Here is an 18518-nt window from a genome sequence, read left to right as displayed (position 1 = left end):
ATCCTGGCTCTGGACCTGTGTAGTTCTTTTTTTTTTTTTTTTTAATTTTTTTTTTTTCAACGTTTATTTATTTTGGGGATAGAGAAAGACAGAGCATGAACGGGGGAGGGGCAGAGAGAGAGGGAGACACAGAATGGGAAACAGGCTCCAGGCTCTGAGCCATCAGCCCAGAGCCCGACGCAGGGCTCGAACTCACGGACCGCGAGATCGTGACCTGGCTGAAGTCGGACGCTTAACCGACTGCGCCACCCAGGCGCCCCTGGACCTGTGTAGTTCTATGTGTCCACTGTCTCGAGTTCCAGGATCCTTTGATTCTCTGACCATAAATTTCTGTGGTGTCACCAAGGCCTGAATGGGGTGATGGACAGGACAGCCTGGAAGTGCCCTGATGTATTCCAAAGCCCATATCAGGCAGACTGAGTGCCAGCACACTGAACCCCTGTTGAGAGTGGGGTGCAGGAGGGGGCTAAGAGTGGGAAGTTGATTTCCTGGGAATCTTGAATGTCTTCTAATTGTTCTAAATTTCCTCCTTTTGCTTTCTTTTCAGCCAAATCATTTCTTTACATGTATGGTCACAGGTCTAGTTTTCTTCATGTACAATTTCCCCAGGGGACCCCAAGGAGATGGGGATAGAGGTAGGAGGTAAGAGCATGCAGGTACTGGAGAGGGATATCTTACTCTCTCTGCTTCTCTTTTTGATCTGGTCTCTGCCACTACTTATCTGTGAGATTTGCCAGTGCTTTCTTTTCTCTGGGCCTCAGTTTCCCTGGGTGTATAAAGAGGATTGTGCCAAATAGTCCCAGAAGGCACTCTGTTGTTTCCTCTCACTCAGTCTCCTTGCTCTTTGTTTCTGGGGGTGTGAGCCTTTTTCTGGGTGGACCAGACTCCTTGTGACTCAGTTTCTCTCTCTCTGGGCTCCTCAGTCTTGCCGGATCTCTCACGGCTTTGTCCCTGCCCCATCAGTCTCTGAATCCCAACCTCCCTCTCTCTTAGTAAGAGTGTCTCTCTCCGCCTTTGTGATCCCATGACAATGGGAGGTAAAAATAGCCCAGGGGCCGTGCTGGTGGAGATAAAAGGGAATTTGCCTTTTGTGTCCTGTGGCCAGGCTGGGGGGGCTGTGACACGTGGAGATTGCTGACATAGCTCTCCTCTGCTGACCTTGACGGTGGCAATAAAAGGGGTAGCCCAACTCCCAGCCCTCACCGTGTGCTGAGGTGGGTGATCAGGGCTGAGGTTGGAACCACAGGGTGAGGGTACACATGGGTGGGCACAAGTCTCTATCTCTGGGAAAGGATGCTCTGGTGTTTGAGTGTGTGTGTGTATGTGTGTTGGGGGCTCACCAGGGAGGCTGAGATGGGGACCCCCGAGGAATCACTGAGTATTAGGTCTTGTGGGTTTTGAATCACACCCCTGTTTGGGGTCCCTGGGTCCCTTAGTTCCTCCGTCACGGCCATCTTCCAGTGCCTGATGCCTTGGATTGCCTTGAACCTCCAAGATTTTTAGTCCCTCATCTTCCACCTCTCAGTGCCACCGCCATGATGGATGTGAGTGAACTTGGGGAGTCTGCCCGCTACCTCCGCCAGGGCTACCAGGATCTGATGAAGGTGCACACTGTCCCGTGGGATGGTAAGTGAAGGCAGAAGGGCACGGCCATGGTATTGCCCTTATGGACTCAGACCAGGAGTGGGGAGGGGTGAAACTGAGCTTGCGGCTGAAGGGGAACTCTGGCTTCAAAGCTTTAGCCCTGGCCCTTTCCCTCAGAGTCTGGGGTCCTTAAGGGTACATTCCCTGAGACTCTGTGTACATCACTGCATGTTTGTGAGCAAGCCTCGGTTTGCTCCTCTGTAAAATGGGACAATATTCCCTGTCTCCCAGAGCGGCAGTCTGTGGCTGGAGCCCGAGGCCTCTGAGATGGGAGTGATTAGTATGCAGGCTGGTGTCCGTAAAACCTGTGCTGGAGTTATTTTTAGTGTTTTCCATAGAGCTAAAGCCAAAGACAGGAATAAAGACTACTATTTATGACCTAGTTTGCTCATAGGACAATAATAACAATAGGCAATGTGTATCAAGTGCTTATTTTGTGCCAGGCCCAGAGTGAATGACTTTCCATGCATCATCTCAGTAACCTGGGAGCTGGGGACCGGGGCCAAGGCCAGTTTCATGGGTGTGCAACCTCTGCAGTTGCACAGGGCATCACACTCAGAAGGGCCTTTGTGTTTAACACTCAGCTCTCACCATATTGAAATGTTTAATGATTTAAAAACTTGTTTTTAATGTTTGCTTTTGAGAAAGCGTGTGTAGGTGGGGGAGGGGCAGAGAGCAAGGGAGACACAGAATCAGAAGCAGGCTCCAGGCTCTGAGCTGTCAGCACAGAGCCTGGTGCAGGGTTTTGAGCCCATGGAACAGTGAGATCATGACCTGAGCCAAAGTTGGATGCTTAACCGACTGAGCCACCCAGGGGCCCCAGTGTTTAATGATATTTTAACAGGGGTGCTGCATTGTAACACTGGGGACTGAGAGTTATGTAGCTGGTCCTGAGTAAGGCACTTGGCTAGTAGTGGCAGGACAGGAAACAGCACCTGGTGGTCTGCTATCTGAGTCCATGCCTTTAACCACCATGAGATATGGGCTCCCTGAACTTGTGGGACCAGCTGACCAGGCAAGAAGGAACACAAGCCACAGAATTAGGAGAAGTGAGTTTGGGTCTTCAGCGAAATGGGAGAGGCAGAGCTCCCCTGAGAATTATGTGCCTGATTTTGAGGCCTTCTCCATATGGGACCTCAGGAGATGCCCGTAACATTTTGCCTTTGAGGGAACAGGCCCAGAGGGAATGAGAGTTTTCCCCGAGCTTGCAGGGTAGATATGGCAAAAGCAGGAATCTGAACCCAAGTATGTAATCCAGGGTGGTGAGGGCCTATTACCTCAGTCAGGGAATCCTCTGACAAGGTCCCTACGGACCCTCCTAGCTTTGCCCTTCCAGGATCCTGGGTCTGGAAGGATCTTTGTGTACTCCTGCATCCTGACAGAGGGGCTCATGGGAGGGGCAGAGGTTTACGGACAAGGCTTGGGAACCCCAGTTCGATGTGCCTCAGCCTTTCTCAAAGCCCCACTCCTCTCCCCCAACCAGGGAGGAAGAGGGTCTGGGTACCTGATGAACAGGATGCCTACGTGGAGGCCGAGATCAAGTCGGAGGCAACTGGGGGCAGAGTCAATGTGGAGACCAAAGACCAGAAGGTTTGGCTCCCCTCTTCCGGGATTATCTCCTCTGCCCCCTCGGGTGCAGCTCGCAGGCGCACTGGATGAAAAAAGGGGTCTGGGAGGGCACCGGCATAAGAGACTGAGATCAGAGGTCAGTCAACTGCTGCCCGCCTACCACCTCACCCCACGTTAAGGTCTCCTATGATACGGTCTCCCGGACAGATGCTGCTAGTGCGCGAAGCAGAGCTGCAGCCCATGAACCCGCCTCGCTTCGACTTGCTGGAGGACATGGCCATGATGACGCACCTCAACGAGGCAGCGGTGCTACACAACCTGCGCCAGCGTTATGCTCGCTGGATGATCTATGTGAGCCACGGGCCAGGCTGGGTTCGGTGGGGGTGGGGCCAAAGAGGCAGGGGCGGGGCTAGGGGAAGCGCTACTGCGCAGTGGGGAGTGGGGGGGGAGGGGAGGAGCAAGGAGCAGGGCTAGAGGTGGGACAGGGTGAGGTCTTGTCGCTGTGAAGGCGGGGCCCCGGGCTGGGGCGGGGCTAGAGGAGGTTCGGCTACCAGAGTGTAGGGGCGGAGCTGCAGCTAGACGCTTGGGCTTGGCAATGTGGAGGTGGGGCTACGGGCTGCGGGCCGGAGTAAGGGCTGGGGCGGGTAGGACAGCCACAGAGCGTATGGCAGGGCACTTTAAGTGATTCCTTGGGGAATATTGCAAGGGTCACGGTTTCGTGAGGGCTGGGGATTGAGGATGGGAACTTGGCCTTCAATAACCCATTTTATAATCTCTCCTCAGACATACTCGGGCCTCTTCTGTGTCACCATCAACCCCTACAAATGGCTCCCGGTCTACACGGCCTCCGTGGTGGCTGCTTACAAGGGAAAGCGCCGCTCGGAGGCCCCACCCCACATATATGCAGTGGCAGATAATGCCTACAATGACATGCTGCGCAGTAAGAGCCGCCTTGACTCCTCTCCCTCACCTAAGACCTCCACCCCTGCTCCAGGGAGGCCTCTGTAAAGGACCCCTTTCCCTCCACTTGCACTGCTTTCCTTTTGATGCTGCTGGACACTCCAGGGTAGCATTCTGTCTCTCGAAGTGGGAGCCTACCACTGTCTGGATGATCCCACCTCGTCCTTCCCATTTCTGGCCCTGGGTGGTGGAGGGGTTGCCCCAGTGCCACAGATACCCAAAGTGTTCTACTCCTGACTGACTGGTTTCTCACCTTGGCTAACTTACCTATCTCTTCCCCTTTCCTCCAGACCGAGAGAACCAGTCCATGCTGATCACGTGAGTGTGGGGCTCTGGGGGTGTGGTGGGAAATGCTGGCCACCTGGAAGGAGGGGAGTAGAACTAAAATCATTTCCCAAGTCCAAAGTGCTTAGGGTAGGGCTTTTACCACCTGGATCTGGTATCCTTCTGAAGCTAAATTAGAGCATTTTCTCTGCCCCTATTCTGGGCAGATGCATTATGGGGTGGTGGACAGGGAAGGGATACCCAAACACCAGAGTGATCACCAGCCCTGATACTCTCTCTCCCCAGGGCCTGGAATCTTCTCCCACCTTAATCTTTGGGGAATTATGATTCTGGCTCAAGGGGAGGGAGGAGATTACTTTCCCTTTCTTTCTTACAGTCTCCTTATTTCTGAATCTTATTTTGATGTTTCATTTGCCCCCCTGGGAAAGTGGTAGAGTTCATGTCCAAGTTCATGTCCAGCCAAGCCAATATGGACATTGTGTATGAGTGTGTGTGTGTGTGTGTGTGTGTGTGTGTGTGTGTGTGCAGCCTGGTGGTTAAAAGCAAGACCTTTAAAACCAGAAGGACCTGGGTTCAAGTTCTTACATATCCACTTTCTGCTGGTACCCTTGGGCCCCTGAGTCTCATCAACAAAGGCAGAACAATCCTACTTACTTATCATACAGAGCTTTAAGGAGTTAGTGAGTTAATGTATGTGCCTGGCACACACCAGGGACATTTATGTGACTTCCCTGAGTCCCATTTCCTTACCCCAAAAATGGGGGTGATAGTAGTGCTTGCTTTACAGGGTTTCTAAGGCTTAAATGAGCCAATATAGGTAAAGCACTTGGCTTGGTATCTGGCATGAAATTAGTGCTCAGTAGACAGTGACATCATCATATGTGTCTCATCTCACAGGGATGTTCTATGCTGGCTTGCTTTTACACAACCCAGCACCTCTGAGGGTTGATCTCTTCTGGAGAGTGTTGGGTTGGGGTTCCTGAGTTGGGAGCTGGGTGCGGTGGGGAGACAGAGTAGCCTTGCTTGAGGGGTGGGGTGTTGGGGGATGGGAGGAATTAGGGTGACCAGATGGGCTTTGGTGACTCATGTTTGTATCATCTAAGCGGAGAGTCGGGGGCCGGTAAGACGGTTAACACCAAGAGGGTCATTCAGTACTTTGCCATCGTCGCTGCCCTGGGAGATGGGCCGGGCAAGAAGGCCGTAAGACTCGCCCATGCGGGCTCTGCTCCCCACTGCTTCTCACTGTTTTTCTTTTCTTTCTCTTCTTCTTCTTCTTCTTCTTTTTTTTAAATTCCTTTTAAAAAAGTTGATTCCCCAGAGCCTCTAGCCCTGCCTGAGCCTCCCACCCTGGTGGCGGACTCTGGCCTGAGCAAGGCTTGACCAAGAGAAAGGCTGTGACTGCCCTTCCACATTGTGTGACCCAATTCTGGGCCTGCCTCAGCGTTCCTATCTGTAACACACAGGGGTGGGACCACAGCTATTCCTAAACGCTTTATATAATTTCCCTTTCCATCATGACCTTCATATCTTGAAAAAGTTTACCAAACAGGCTTTTACTATGAAGTGATTTTTTTTTCTTGGTTTTTGTGCAGCAAAGACATCGTTACCTGCTGTCAATCAAAAAGCAGGCTTATATGGAGTTTAACCAGAGCCAACAGCATTTGGCATTCCTAACACCCAGGGTTAGGGGGCAGTTTCTCACCCTGTGATTTCTGTATGGATTTTTGAAATTTCTGAAACAGTGGGGGACCAATGTTTTGTTTTGTTTTTGTTCTCCAAGTATTACATCCATTCCTAGCCCCCAAGACCAGCTGTTCAGAGCTCTATGTGTGTCCCTCCACCCCAAAATGGACGTCTTTTCTTTCCAGAAGCCCTAAGTCACCTTCTACACAGCCCCCACTCCTGGTCCTGTTAAGCCTTGCTTTATTCTGGGGCATTTTTCTTTCTTCTTTTTCTTTTCTTTTTTTCCATTTAAAGTTGTTTTTATTTTTTCTTTTTCTCCCATTTGATTTTCTTGTGTGGTTTTTTTCTTTCTTTTTTTTTCCCTTGCAGTTTTGTTTTTTGTTGTTGTGGTAGTTGTTTTGTTTTTGCTGTTGACTTTTTGGTGCTTTTTGCTCCCTCTCTTCCCTACCCCATTTTTGAACCCCCACAGTGTCTCTGAGGATGCTGCAGAAAGTTGGGGCTTGGTCCAGTAACAGGAATGGAGGGCAGGGAGAGGGCCAGAGCTGGCAGGGGTGCAGCTAAGAAGGGCGGAGCAGGAAGGAGCCCTGGTGGTGGAGTGTATGTGGGGTGTCAGGCAAGACAGGTAGAAAGAAAGGCTGGCTCACAGGGTCTATGGATGCTGGAACTTCAAAGCCTTAGCCCCCCTCCCCTTGGCCCCAAATTTGACCACATCTGCCGTAGAGAGCCCTGTTCAAAAGGCCTGGACCTGAGTGTGTGGGGTGGAGCTCAGTGGGAGGGGCTCTTGCCATTTCCCTCCTGCCTGCATCCCTCTAACAGTGTCTCTGGGGGGATTTTTAAGTCTTGGGCTCCCTGAGGTGAGAGAATAACCAAAGTCCCCTGGTGGCCTGGCACCTGTAACTCTAGAATCCATTCCTTCCTTTCTCTCCCTTTCTTCCCAGGCTGTAGGGAGCCAGGGTGGGGAAGGGAAGGAAAAGGAACAGAGGAGAGACAAGGATGAGGCTAGAAGAGTAAGAGAGGGAAACCTCCTTCATTCAGCAAGTCCCTCTACATGAGACATATGGTGTCTGTGGTGTCATGGGAGGCAGGATGCCTGGGCTCAGTTCCTGCTCTGCCCCTCACCATGTGGCCTGGAGATCATTTCCCTGCTCTTAGTTTCCTCATTTGCAAATTAAGGCTAATAATATGTGCCTGACAGGGCTATTTTGTCTATCAGCTGTATAGTCAAGGTGCAGCCCATCACAGTACAATGGAGAAGTGTAAAGAAGGGCTCTCACAGTGGGAGGTGAGGGGTAAAAAGGGTCGATCAGAAAGAGGGCTCTTCTAGCCTCAGAGCATCAGGGACACCTTCCTGAGGAGGGGTCTGAAGAGGAGTAGACTTTAGTCAGGAAGCTCCAGGGTTTGGGGGGAGGGGCCACCGGATATGGGAGATATGGGAGGGGGAGGCACATGGAAGAGGCCAGAGACAGCTGGAGGAGGGGAAGGGCTGCCAGTAGGAGACCCTGAGACATAGCCCCTTGCCTCAGGTGCCTGATTAGGGCCAGGCTTGCTCCCACTTTCTAGCATTTCTCCTTCTAACAGTGCTGACAGGGTTGGGCATGGGGAGTGGGGTTGGGGGCTACATGTTTGGGTGTCTAACAGTCTGTCCTGCTAACCACTGCCACCCTCCCCTAGCTTGGTGAGACCTCATAGTTTCTAATGGCATCTTCCTTCTCTCTCCAGCAATTTCTGGCCACAAAGACTGGGGTAAGTGTGGGGCCAGTGCTAGTGGGGGCAGGCAATAATAATGAGCCCTGGGAGGCCCCTTCCCTTTCCCCACCAGAGGTGGTCCAGGATTCGCTGATACGCAGGACCATCAGGTACCCTGGTCTCCCAGTTGGTAGCACCAGGACTGACAGACCCGTCATCCGTTGTCACCAGGGCACCCTCGAGGATCAAATCATCGAGGCCAATCCTGCCATGGAGGCTTTTGGCAACGCCAAGACCCTGCGGAATGACAACTCATCCCGCTTTGTGAGTGGCCATGGTGGGAGAGGTGGGTGGGGATGGGCAGCAGGGAGGTAAAGGGCCCTGACTGATGCTGTTCCTCTGCCCACAGGGCAAATTCATCCGCATTCACTTTGGTCCCTCTGGGAAGCTGGCATCTGCAGATATTGACAGCTGTGAGTCGAGGGGAGGGTGGGGAACAGAGGCTTGGGCCTTTCTGCCCTGACTGAGCATCCATCCTCAAATCTTTGGGGCTACCACCTGTTCCAGGCACTTCTCTCCATCCCCTGGCCACCACCCAGCCCCTACCACCTTACTCTCCCCTGCAACATTCCATCCACTATGGTCTCTGAGCCTCCATTCCTCTGCTTGATCTTCCCAGCCAGAGTAATATTTTCTCAGATACGAATTTGACCACATTATGTTTCTGTTTAAAAACCTTTTGTAGATCCTATCACCTGATCTTTATTTTTTATTTTTTAAACTATTTATTTATCTTGAGAGAGGGAGGGAGAGAGAAAGAGAGGGAATGGGAGCAGGGGAGGAGCAGAGAGAGAGGGAGAGAAAGAGAATCCCAAGCAGGTTCTGCCGCCAGCACAGAGCCCAATGTGGGGCTCAAACTCACGAACCGTGAGATCATGACCTGAGCCAAAATCAAGAGTCGGACACTTAACCGCCACCCAGGTGCCCCCTGTTACCTTAGGATGGAGACCCGAATCCTTGTTGGGCCAGTCAGGCTCCTTGTGATTGGATCCTTACCCCACCTCAGTTCTTTCTCTGGCCTCCAAAAGGGCAGGCCTGTGACCACCCCCCACACCACCCCATCCTCCCTGGAAGCCTGCCCTCCCACTTTTTGCCCATCCCACCTGGCCCAGCCCCACTGCACAGACACCAGGGCCCAGGCTGCATGCACAGAGAGGCCCCTACACTGACCATTCCCCACCTTGGGATGCATCACCAGATCCCGATGGATAAGCACAGACATGTGATGACCAGAGAATGTTGTAATTCACTCCTTGACTCATTCCTTTGCAAACACATGGAAACTCCGCTTCACGCACACACTGACATGCTAGCTCTGCTCTGGAGGGAAGCAGTGTGGTCCGTGGATGAAGGGATGAAAGCATAGATGAAAGAAGGACATATGAAGACCCCTGCCCATAGACACGCAGACCTGCAGACACACACACACATCCCCACCCTGTGACACCTGCGTGATAGACACTTTTCAGTACGTGTTGGCATGTGTGTGGATACAGTGCCTCTCTACACACCCCTGAGACAACTTCCCCCACCCCCTCAGCTCTATTGGGGTGACCCACTCTGGGGAGGTACAGGGAGAAGGTAGGCTAGTGCCCCTCTTTTCCCCAGATCTCCTGGAGAAGTCGCGAGTGATCTTCCAGCTGCCTGGTGAGCGTGGTTACCATGTCTACTACCAGATCCTCTCGGGGAAGAAGCCAGAGCTGCAGGGTGAGGGCCAGGGGTGGATGAAGGGGGAGTCAGAGCCCACGGGGTTGGGTGGGACTGCCCCTCCACTCCTTAGCTGGGACTCCTAGTTACTGCTGAGCTCTCTCCTTGTACTGGAGAATAGGCCCCTAGTGTCATGGCCCTGGCAAGGTTGTCCCTCATTCTGTCCTGAGACTGGAGAGGCCCCATCCAGCACCAAAGGGGAAGCAGTGGCTCTGTCTAGGCCCAGCTATGCACTCTTACAAGCCCCTCAAGGACACAGTGTGGTTTTCCCTGTGCCCTAGCACCCTGCATAGTGACTGGGCTCATTCCTCAGAGAACCATAAAGAAAGAAAAGCCACAGGCCTGGGGGAGGGGGTGAGAAACTCAGCTACACAGAAGTCCTGGGAGGGCCCTAGAGTCCCCTGCCTGGGTGGCCCCCAGAACCTTCCATGCTGGGATGGGAGGGAAGGAGAAGCACTGGGTGAATGCAGCCAAACCCACCGTGCTTCTCCGCATGTCTCCCAGATATGCTGCTTCTGTCGATGAACCCCTATGACTACCACTTCTGCAGCCAGGGTGTCATCACTGTGGACAACATGAATGACGGCGAGGAGCTCATGGCCACTGATGTAGGTCTCTGGTGGGAGAGAGGCAGGTCGGGGCGCCTGCAGTGTGCGGATGTGTGAGGCTGGGGGGAGGTCAGGGAGCAATTCCAGTGCCCTTAGCTCAGCTGGCCCCTAGAGAAGCCCAGACTTCTCTGATCCTTCTGTCCCCTGCCACAGCATGCCATGGACATCCTGGGCTTCAGCGTGGATGAGAAGTGTGCCTGCTATAAGATCGTGGGGGCCCTCCTGCACTTCGGCAACATGAAGTTCAAGCAGAAGCAGCGGGAGGAACAGGCTGAGGCTGACGGCACTGAAAGTGAGGGGGCCTGACCCTGGCCTGACCTGGTCATCATCTTGACCCTGATTCTAGTGTCCTGTCCATGACCGTTAACCTTAACCCTTGTCCACAGCCTTTGACTTAAGTCTTACCTGGCCTTGATTGTAACCCCTGATTTCTCAATCCCGGACCCTCACCCTTCTGAGCCGTACAGTTTGCCTGCCCTGAACTCAACCTCTCCCTGCCTCCCTCTTCTAACTCCAGGCAGAGGCCAGTAGCACCCCCAGGTGCCCATATTCTTGCCCTCCTCCTCCTTCACCACCCCCCTGCTGTGTGCCCTGCCAGGTGCTGACAAGGCTGCCTACCTGATGGGGGTCAGCAGTGGGGACCTCCTTAAAGGCCTTCTGCACCCCCGAGTGCGTGTGGGGAACGAGTACGTGACCAAGGGCCAGAGTGTGGAGCAGGTGAGCTGTTTGCAGGCCAGGGCTCACCTGGAGACAGTGGAGCAGGGTACCCTCCTTGCCAGGTCCCAGCCCAGCCTCTCCACACCTCCAGGTGGTGTTTGCCGTGGGGGCTCTGGCCAAGGCCACCTATGACCGGCTGTTCCGGTGGCTGGTGTCACGGATCAACCAGACCCTGGACACCAAGCTGCCCCGTCAGTTCTTCATTGGGGTCCTGGACATCGCTGGTTTTGAGATCTTTGAGGTGAGAGCGGGCCCACACCCCTGGGCTCTGTTCTCTCCAAGGCAGAGGACCATGGGTGGGTGGGGGCCAGAGCCCTGGGACTCTGCCTGGAGGTGGCGGTGAAGTCGCGCACATCCCCGTTCCTCCATGGGTCTCCCCATGTGTATCTGATGAGCCTGGCACCTCCCTCTATAGTTCAACAGCTTTGAGCAGCTGTGCATCAACTTCACCAATGAGAAGCTCCAGCAGTTCTTCAACCAGCACATGTTTGTGCTGGAGCAGGAGGAGTACAAACGGGAGGGCATCGACTGGGTCTTCATCGACTTCGGCCTGGACCTGCAACCCTGCATTGACCTCATTGAGAAGGTGGGGCCTAGGGCAAGGCCACTGCAAGGGGAAGGGGATGAGGGTGTGGCGAGTGAGCAAGAATGAGCGTGTGCCGGCTTGTGAGCGAGTGTGTGCAAGCACTCATGTATGTGTGCAGTGGTGCATGGATGTGAGCTTGCGTATGAGTGTGGCTCTGTGTCTCTGTTCGTGTGTGTGAGTGGCAGCGCGTGCATGGGTGTGAACAGGTTTGTTGGAGGTTGTGTGAATGTGTGTTGGTGGGTATGTGAGTGTGCACCCAGCACTGTGGCCAACAGCCTGTCATGGGCACACACAATTTTGCAGTTCACGAGGGCCTACTGCAGCCACAATCTCACCGGACCTGCCTGGGGGTAGGCAGGGGAGAGTATGTCTGCTAATTTATTTGATTGATTGTATCTATTTCCCTGTTGTACAAAGACTTCAAGAAAGAAAAATCAAAGAAAATCTGAAAACTCAGGAGTAAAGGGAAAAAAAAAATATATTTGCCCCCTAACCCTACTACAGCCTGTGTCTTGGCACTTTGGTTAAGTTGCCTCCAAATCCTTTATCCTGGACGTGCATTTTCTTTTATAGACTCAGACTCATATCCCATCTTTTTCTCTGAAAATGTATTTTGAACATTGAACGTTGCTGAAGAAGCCACAAGAGTTCATGCAGCAGGCTATTTTTATGCATTTCTGTGTCCTGCTTTTGCATAGTTGGGTGGTCAACAGTTTTTGCTGTAAGATCAGCACTGAAAGTATTCATTTCAACACTTAGTAGGTTAGGAAATTGAGGTCTAAGGGCCTCCCTGCTAGTAAGTGAGGAAGCCAAAATTTGAACTCAACTGCCTTTTTTCCCCCTCTTATTGTGTGTGTGTGTGTGTGTGTGTGTGTGTGTGTGTGTGTGAGAGAGAGAGAGACAGACAGACAGACAGACAGACCACAGACATCAGGAGGTGGGTGGGTACAGAGATTCCAGTTTGAGTTTGTGCACCTGTGAGCAAAGAGGACGACCCAGAGCTGCAAATCATGCGAAGGGAGTTCAAAGCCAAGAAACAAACTTCTATTTTGGAAGACAGGACTCCTGGGTACCCATCTGGTTTCTGTCCCTCCCAGCAATGGCTGAAGTTGGGGGTCTGGGAAGGCTTCCAGAAGGAGGGGTTCCGGGATATGGGATCTGGCCCAGCCAGGATGGGCTGGCTTGATGATGGCCCTTCAAACTTGTTCCCTGTCCCCAGCCACTGGGCATCCTGTCCATCCTGGAGGAGGAGTGCATGTTCCCCAAGGCCTCAGACGCCAGCTTCCGGGCCAAGCTCTATGATAACCATGCAGGAAAGTCACCCAATTTCCAGCAGCCACGGCCTGACAAGAAGCGCAAATACCAGGCCCACTTTGAGGTGGTCCACTATGCGGGCGTGGTAGGTGCCTGTTGGAATCCCAACTCTTGACCCCCTTCTTCCCTTCTCCTGGTTCCCCAACCTTGCTCAGCACCTGTCTGGTCTCTGCCAGGTGCCTTACAGCATTGTGGGCTGGCTGGAGAAAAACAAAGATCCGCTGAATGAGACGGTGGTCCCTATCTTCCAAAAGTCGCAGAACAAGCTCTTAGCCACCCTCTATGAGAACTATTTAGGGTCCTGCTCCAGTGAGTACAGAGGGACAAGGTCACCATTCTATAGGGCGCTCACAGAGTGACTTCCCCCGGAGTGACTGGTCCCATGTCTCTCCTAGCCGAGCCCCCCAAGTCTGGGGTGAAAGAGAAGCGTAAGAAGGCAGCATCTTTCCAGACGGTGTCCCAGCTGCACAAGGTGAGGCCCAGTCGGGGCCCCATGCAGGCCCTCACCTGCCAGTCTCCAGCCCCGTCCCTGGTCTCTGCTCTGTCCCCTGCACCCTGGGCGGGCGGCTGTTAAGACTTGCAGTGATGTTTAACTCCTCTCTTGTGAACATCACAGCAAGTCTGTGCTGCTTCCCGTCCGCACGCTGCCTGGGCAGGGTTTGGGGGGGATAGGGTGGGAGCCACGGGGCCTGTGGGAGGCATGGTGATTGGATGGGGGAGTGAAGACTTAGGTGACTGACAGGGCCCCAGTCAAACAGAAGAGGGAAGAGGGTCCCAAGGAACAGTGGAAGGACAGATGTGCAGAGGCATGCTTAGACGCCTGGCTCACCAGTCCTCAGCAGGCTGATCCACTATGGTTTCCAATTCTGCTTCTTGCCCCTCTTGTGCTTTCTCCCCTCTCCTCACCCCCAGGAGAACCTCAACAAGCTGATGACCAACCTACGGGCCACACAGCCCCACTTTGTCCGTTGCATTGTCCCCAACGAGAACAAGACCCCAGGTAGTCACCCCAGGGCTGGGTTGGTGGGGTGAGGACATTGGAGGGAGGGGACAAGGCAGACTTAGAAGCTGGGTCTTCCCTCTCCTCAGGGCCTGCGTGGTCTCAAAGAAAGCCCCTATGTGGGCTGTTGGTCTTTCTCTGGGGCATGAAGGTGTGTCCATTGACTTCAAAGCTTTCCCTTTAACCTCCACCACAACCAGGGGTCATGGATGCCTTCTTAGTGTTACACCAGCTTCGCTGCAATGGGGTTCTGGAGGGGATCCGGATCTGTCGCCAAGGATTCCCCAACAGGCTGCTCTATGCTGACTTCCGGCAGCGGTGGGTGTCTGCCTGCCCAGCCCTGGCTTCCCACCAACCCCTTTCCTGCTCCTATACAGCCACCTTCCCCCTTGCCCTCCCCCGGGTGTAGGCAGCAGCCTGAGGGAATGGGAAAGGCACACACTTAGAGCCAAAGGGATCAAGGTTCCAAGGACTGAGATTCCAAACACTGAACATGGAGACTGGGCTGGCACCCCGATGGGAGATGGTGGTAACTGAGACAGGGGTGGGCTAGGGGAGTAGCCATCAGGCTTCGGGTATTTGAGGTGTAGCCAGTAGGCCATGTTAATGGATTGGATAGGGAATAAGAAAAAGACAAGGGTGATCCCAGGTTTGGGGCCTGAGCAACTGGGGAGTAGATGTGCTGAGATACCAAGATGGGGCTTTTCCATATTATGGAGTGGGGAGGGATAGTGGATTGAGTTCCACTTTGACCAAGTTAGGTTTGAAATGTCTTCAGCAGAGGTTCGAGAAGAGAAGTCGAAGTGGGGCAGGCAGGAGCTGGATATGGATTTGGGAGTTGAGTGAGGGGCCTCATAGACTAGACTTTGCGTAACGCCAGTCAGTGCTGTTAGCTCCTTCCCCCTTCCCTTTATATGTTTGATTTTATCAGCTACACATGTCCATAGCCCCCCTCCCCTGAAGTACCTGTAGTCATGCACACTGACGTACGCATGTTGGCACAAATATAGTTGGCGTGCTTCCATGCATGTGCATGCTCGCTCGCTCTGCCTCCTTCCTTCCCGCCCACCCTTGTTTTGTGAGTTTGTTTTTTCATGTAAGAGAGATTCTTCTTATCAGAAGACATAAGTCTGCACCATCCCCCCTTTTTTTCTTTTAATTAAGACTTCTTTAAAGAGCAGTTTTAGGTTCACAGCAAAATGGAGGGGAAGGTACAAAGAGATTTCCCATATGCCTTTGCTCCCCCCCCCCCCCCCGCCCAACCTCCTCCATGATCAGCATCCCTCACCAGAGTGGGACATTTGTTATAGTGGCTGGGGACAGGAGAATCACCCAAAGTCCATAGTTTACGTTAGGGTTTGCTCATGGCAGTGTACGTCCTGTGAGTTTGGACAGATGTATTAACGACATGCAGCATCATTCCTTTTGTTCTGGCTATAGTATCCCAGAGTCTAGTGAACCGTGCTTTGTTTATCAGCCCCTGGTGAGGGGTCTTTCACGTTTCTCTGCCCTTAATGCTATGGCCGCAGCCACCTGGACCCACAGAAGTGGATGTGCTGGGTACCCTTGCTCTTGTTTAGAATTCTCTCTCTCAAATGTTCTTTCGGCTTTGATACACCATACCATATCACCTTCTTTATATTTTTTGCCTTCTAAAAAAATAAGATGAATTTCAAAAAATTATAAGTTAAAAAATTATAAAAGTGTTGCGTGCCTGTTGTAAATACTACAATCTCTCCCTTTTTTAAGTTTATTTATTGAGAGAGAGTGCAAGCAGGGGAGGGGCAGAGAGAGAAAGAGAGAGAGGATCCCAAGCAGGCTCCGCACTATCAGTGGAGGGCCTGACCTGGTGCTCGAACCCAGGAACCATGAGTTCATGACCTGAGCCAAAATCGAGAGTCAGATGCTCAACCGACTGAGCCACCCAGGCACCCAATACTACAATCTCTTAAAGAACTTAATTAATGAATGCATTTAAATGCAACCCAAGGTTTGTAAGCAGACTGTGCTCAATCCCCAGTGTCACCATGCTGCCCCATTGGAGCCTCTGCTGTGGCATCTGGGAGGCCTTCGAATATTCCCTTGCTCCCCTGCCCAGCCCCCTCCTCAGCAGCCCTCCCCTGCTCTCCCAGGTACCGCATCCTGAACCCCAGTGCTATCCCAGATGACACCTTCGTGGACAGCAGGAAGGCCACGGAAAAGCTCCTGGGCTCATTGGACATTGACCACACCCAGTACCAGTTTGGCCACACCAAGGTTGGGGCACATCGGACTTAGGGCTGACCCGGGGGTGGGCAGTCACACTGGACAGGACACATGCAGGTGGCTGGGGGTTACACCTGGTGCATCCTCCCCCACCCCAGGTGTTCTTCAAGGCTGGGCTTCTAGGCATCCTGGAAGAGCTTCGTGACCAGCGTCTGGCCAAGGTTCTGACGCTGCTACAGGCACGGAGCCGGGGCCGCCTCATGCGCCTTGAGTATCAGCGCCTGCTTGGAGGCAGGTGTGTGTGGGGAGGGAGCAGCAGACAGGGGTAGGGGTGTGACCACGGTATCCTGGCTGCCGGGACCACCAGGCTCTCCAACCCTGCGATATTGTCTCTCATGTGGGTCAGACTATCCCTGTGGCTGGTTAGGTGTCTCTGAAGGAGCAGGTCCTGTCTTGTCCCCCTCAACTGCAAGTTTCCATTTCCTCACCTCAAAAATCAGGGTAAGATCACCTTTCTCTTCACTCCAGGCCACTCAGAGTGGTAATAATGACAACCAGTGTTTCCCGAGACTCTTAAGTGCCAGGCCCCAGGCAAGAGGCTTTATTTGCATGATCTTGCTTAAAGTGCCAAACAGTCCTCAGGAGGCGGGCACTGTGATTATACTTCATCTGCAGAGCAGCCCTCTGAGTCTGAGAACCAGTCAGATGGCTAGTGGTGGGGAAGCTGGGGTGTGGGCCCAGGCATGTGACCCCAGAGCTCCGAGTATATCAGGGTACATTCCTGGTTTCTTCAGGACACTGCAAGGGCCACCAGGACATTTAGGGCTTCTGAGCCCTTACCCTGGAGGCAGACCCATTTGATCTTGGGCTTCTCTCTCCACCTCACAATAAAGCAGAGGCATTAGATCCACTTGAGATCACATGCTGAAGCGTTCACCGTGTGCAGAGCCCAGCCCAGGGCAGGTGCCCAGGAACATCGGGGCTGTTACCGTGGAGGGGCAGCACTGAGCCTCCTGGCCACCCGTGTCTTCCCCTCCCCAGGGATGCCCTGTTCACCATCCAGTGGAATATCCGTGCCTTCAATGCCGTCAAGAATTGGTCATGGATGAAGCTCTTTTTCAAGATGAAGCCATTGCTGCGCTCAGCGCAGGCCGAGGAAGAGCTGGCAGCCCTTCGGGCGGAGCTTCGGGGGCTGCGAGGGGCACTGGCTACTGCGGAGGCCAAGCGCCAGGAGCTGGAGGAGACACACGTCAGTGTCACCCAGGAGAAGAATGACCTGGCCCTGCAGCTCCAGGCAGTGAGTAGGGGAGGGGAAGGGAGATGGAGGGTTTCCATTGGTGACCTATGCCCCTGGCACTCCAGAAAACCCCAGGCCACTTTGAGGAAACACAGCCAGACCCCTGGTCAGGGTGGACGTGGTGCGCCATATGGGTGCTCAGGATCTGGATCTTTCTTCTGACTCCCAAACATGCCATGAGATGAGAGACTGTGGGCTCACGTCCCCCATCAGAGTCAGTCTGTCCCCGTGTCCTGATGCTCCCGCCCCATGCTACCTTAGCCTCCTGCTAAAGCTGCAGTGGAGCCCCATCTCCTTGGCCCTCCTTCATTCCTGTCCCTGACACAGACCCATGCTCCTTTCTCTGGTTAAGGGCCATGGAAACCCAGGTGGCACATAACAGTAATGGCCAGAGGGCAGGGATCAAGGGTCTGGAAACTTCCCAAGTCCACTGACTCATTCCTTCCTTCAGCAAACACTATGAGTATCACCTGTGTGCCAGGCCCCACGGTCGCTCTGGGGACACGTTGGTGGGAAGTCAGGCCTGTGGTCACAGAACTCACCTGCTAGTGGGCAAGCAGGGGTGAGGAGATGGTGAGGTGGGAGAGAATACCCAAGCCAATCATGGCACAGCTGCCTGTCCCCTTGGAAGGCCATAGCCCAGAGCTCTCTGAGAGCCCTTGTTTGGGCTTCTCACTCTGGGTTGCCCCAGCCTGTCTGACGTTCCCCTCTTGATGGTGCTGCTTCTACCCCTGCCCATCCCTTTCCCTGAGCCCCCAGCCCAGCACACCTGAGCCCCTTTGGGGCCAAGAGCATGTCATAGGCATTCCTTGGTCCCCAGCTGAGCGTGGGTGTCACACGTTTGCATGGCACTTTTTTTCCGGGGCCTGGCCTCGTGTCCCTCGGCTGGTTTGCCTGGCCGTGGCTCTGTCCCATTCTCCATGTCCCTCTCCAGGAGCAGGAAAACTTGGCAGATGCTGAGGAGCGCTGCCACTTGCTGATCAAGTCCAAGGTACAGCTCGAGGCAAAGGTGAAGGAGCTGAGTGAGCGTCTGGAAGATGAGGAGGAGGTGAATGCTGACCTGGCCGCCCGCCGGCGCAAGCTGGAGGATGAGTGCACAGAGCTCAAGAAGGACATCGACGACCTGGAGCTGACACTGGCCAAGGCCGAGAAGGAGAAGCAAGCCACGGAGAACAAGGTATGGTCTGGGCCGGGTGG

The 18518-nt window shown here is 53.6% G+C and overlaps 1 protein-coding gene across 4 annotated transcripts in view; it reads left to right on the top strand.

Moving 5' to 3' along the window:
* The window catches only part of MYH7B (myosin heavy chain 7B), a 42434-nt gene that overhangs the window by 16967 nt on the left and 6949 nt on the right, over nt 1–18518 (top strand). For 2 of the 4 annotated variants that reach the window (XM_040447245.1, XM_040447248.1), the window contains exons 2-26: nt 548–642; nt 1526–1626; nt 3128–3234; nt 3421–3564; nt 3997–4153; nt 4464–4491; nt 5562–5658; nt 7861–7884; nt 8059–8151; nt 8237–8300; nt 9496–9594; nt 10099–10202; nt 10356–10494; nt 10801–10919; nt 11011–11160; nt 11335–11505; nt 12725–12904; nt 12996–13128; nt 13215–13291; nt 13732–13819; nt 14020–14137; nt 15952–16075; nt 16183–16319; nt 17066–17321; nt 18256–18498. In XM_040447245.1, the coding sequence (XP_040303179.1) occupies nt 569–642; nt 1526–1626; nt 3128–3234; nt 3421–3564; nt 3997–4153; nt 4464–4491; nt 5562–5658; nt 7861–7884; nt 8059–8151; nt 8237–8300; nt 9496–9594; nt 10099–10202; nt 10356–10494; nt 10801–10919; nt 11011–11160; nt 11335–11505; nt 12725–12904; nt 12996–13128; nt 13215–13291; nt 13732–13819; nt 14020–14137; nt 15952–16075; nt 16183–16319; nt 17066–17321; nt 18256–18498 (3027 nt within the window). In that variant the 5' untranslated portion in view covers nt 548–568. Of the gene's footprint in view, nt 1–547; nt 643–1524; nt 1627–3127; nt 3235–3420; nt 3565–3996; nt 4154–4463; nt 4492–5561; nt 5659–7860; nt 7885–8058; nt 8152–8236; nt 8301–9495; nt 9595–10098; nt 10203–10355; nt 10495–10800; nt 10920–11010; nt 11161–11334; nt 11506–12724; nt 12905–12995; nt 13129–13214; nt 13292–13731; nt 13820–14019; nt 14138–15951; nt 16076–16182; nt 16320–17065; nt 17322–18255; nt 18499–18518 lie in introns of those variants that run through there. The other 2 variants (XM_040447246.1, XM_040447247.1) reach the window with 2 other exon arrangements.

Source organism: Herpailurus yagouaroundi, unplaced genomic scaffold (genome assembly GCF_014898765.1).
Source record: "Herpailurus yagouaroundi ecotype Mexico unplaced genomic scaffold, PumYag 196, whole genome shotgun sequence".
NCBI classification, from domain to species: Eukaryota; Metazoa; Chordata; class Mammalia; order Carnivora; family Felidae; genus Herpailurus; species Herpailurus yagouaroundi.
The sequence above is the reverse complement of the archived record's forward strand: the minus strand, read 5'-3'. Positions and strand labels throughout refer to the sequence as shown.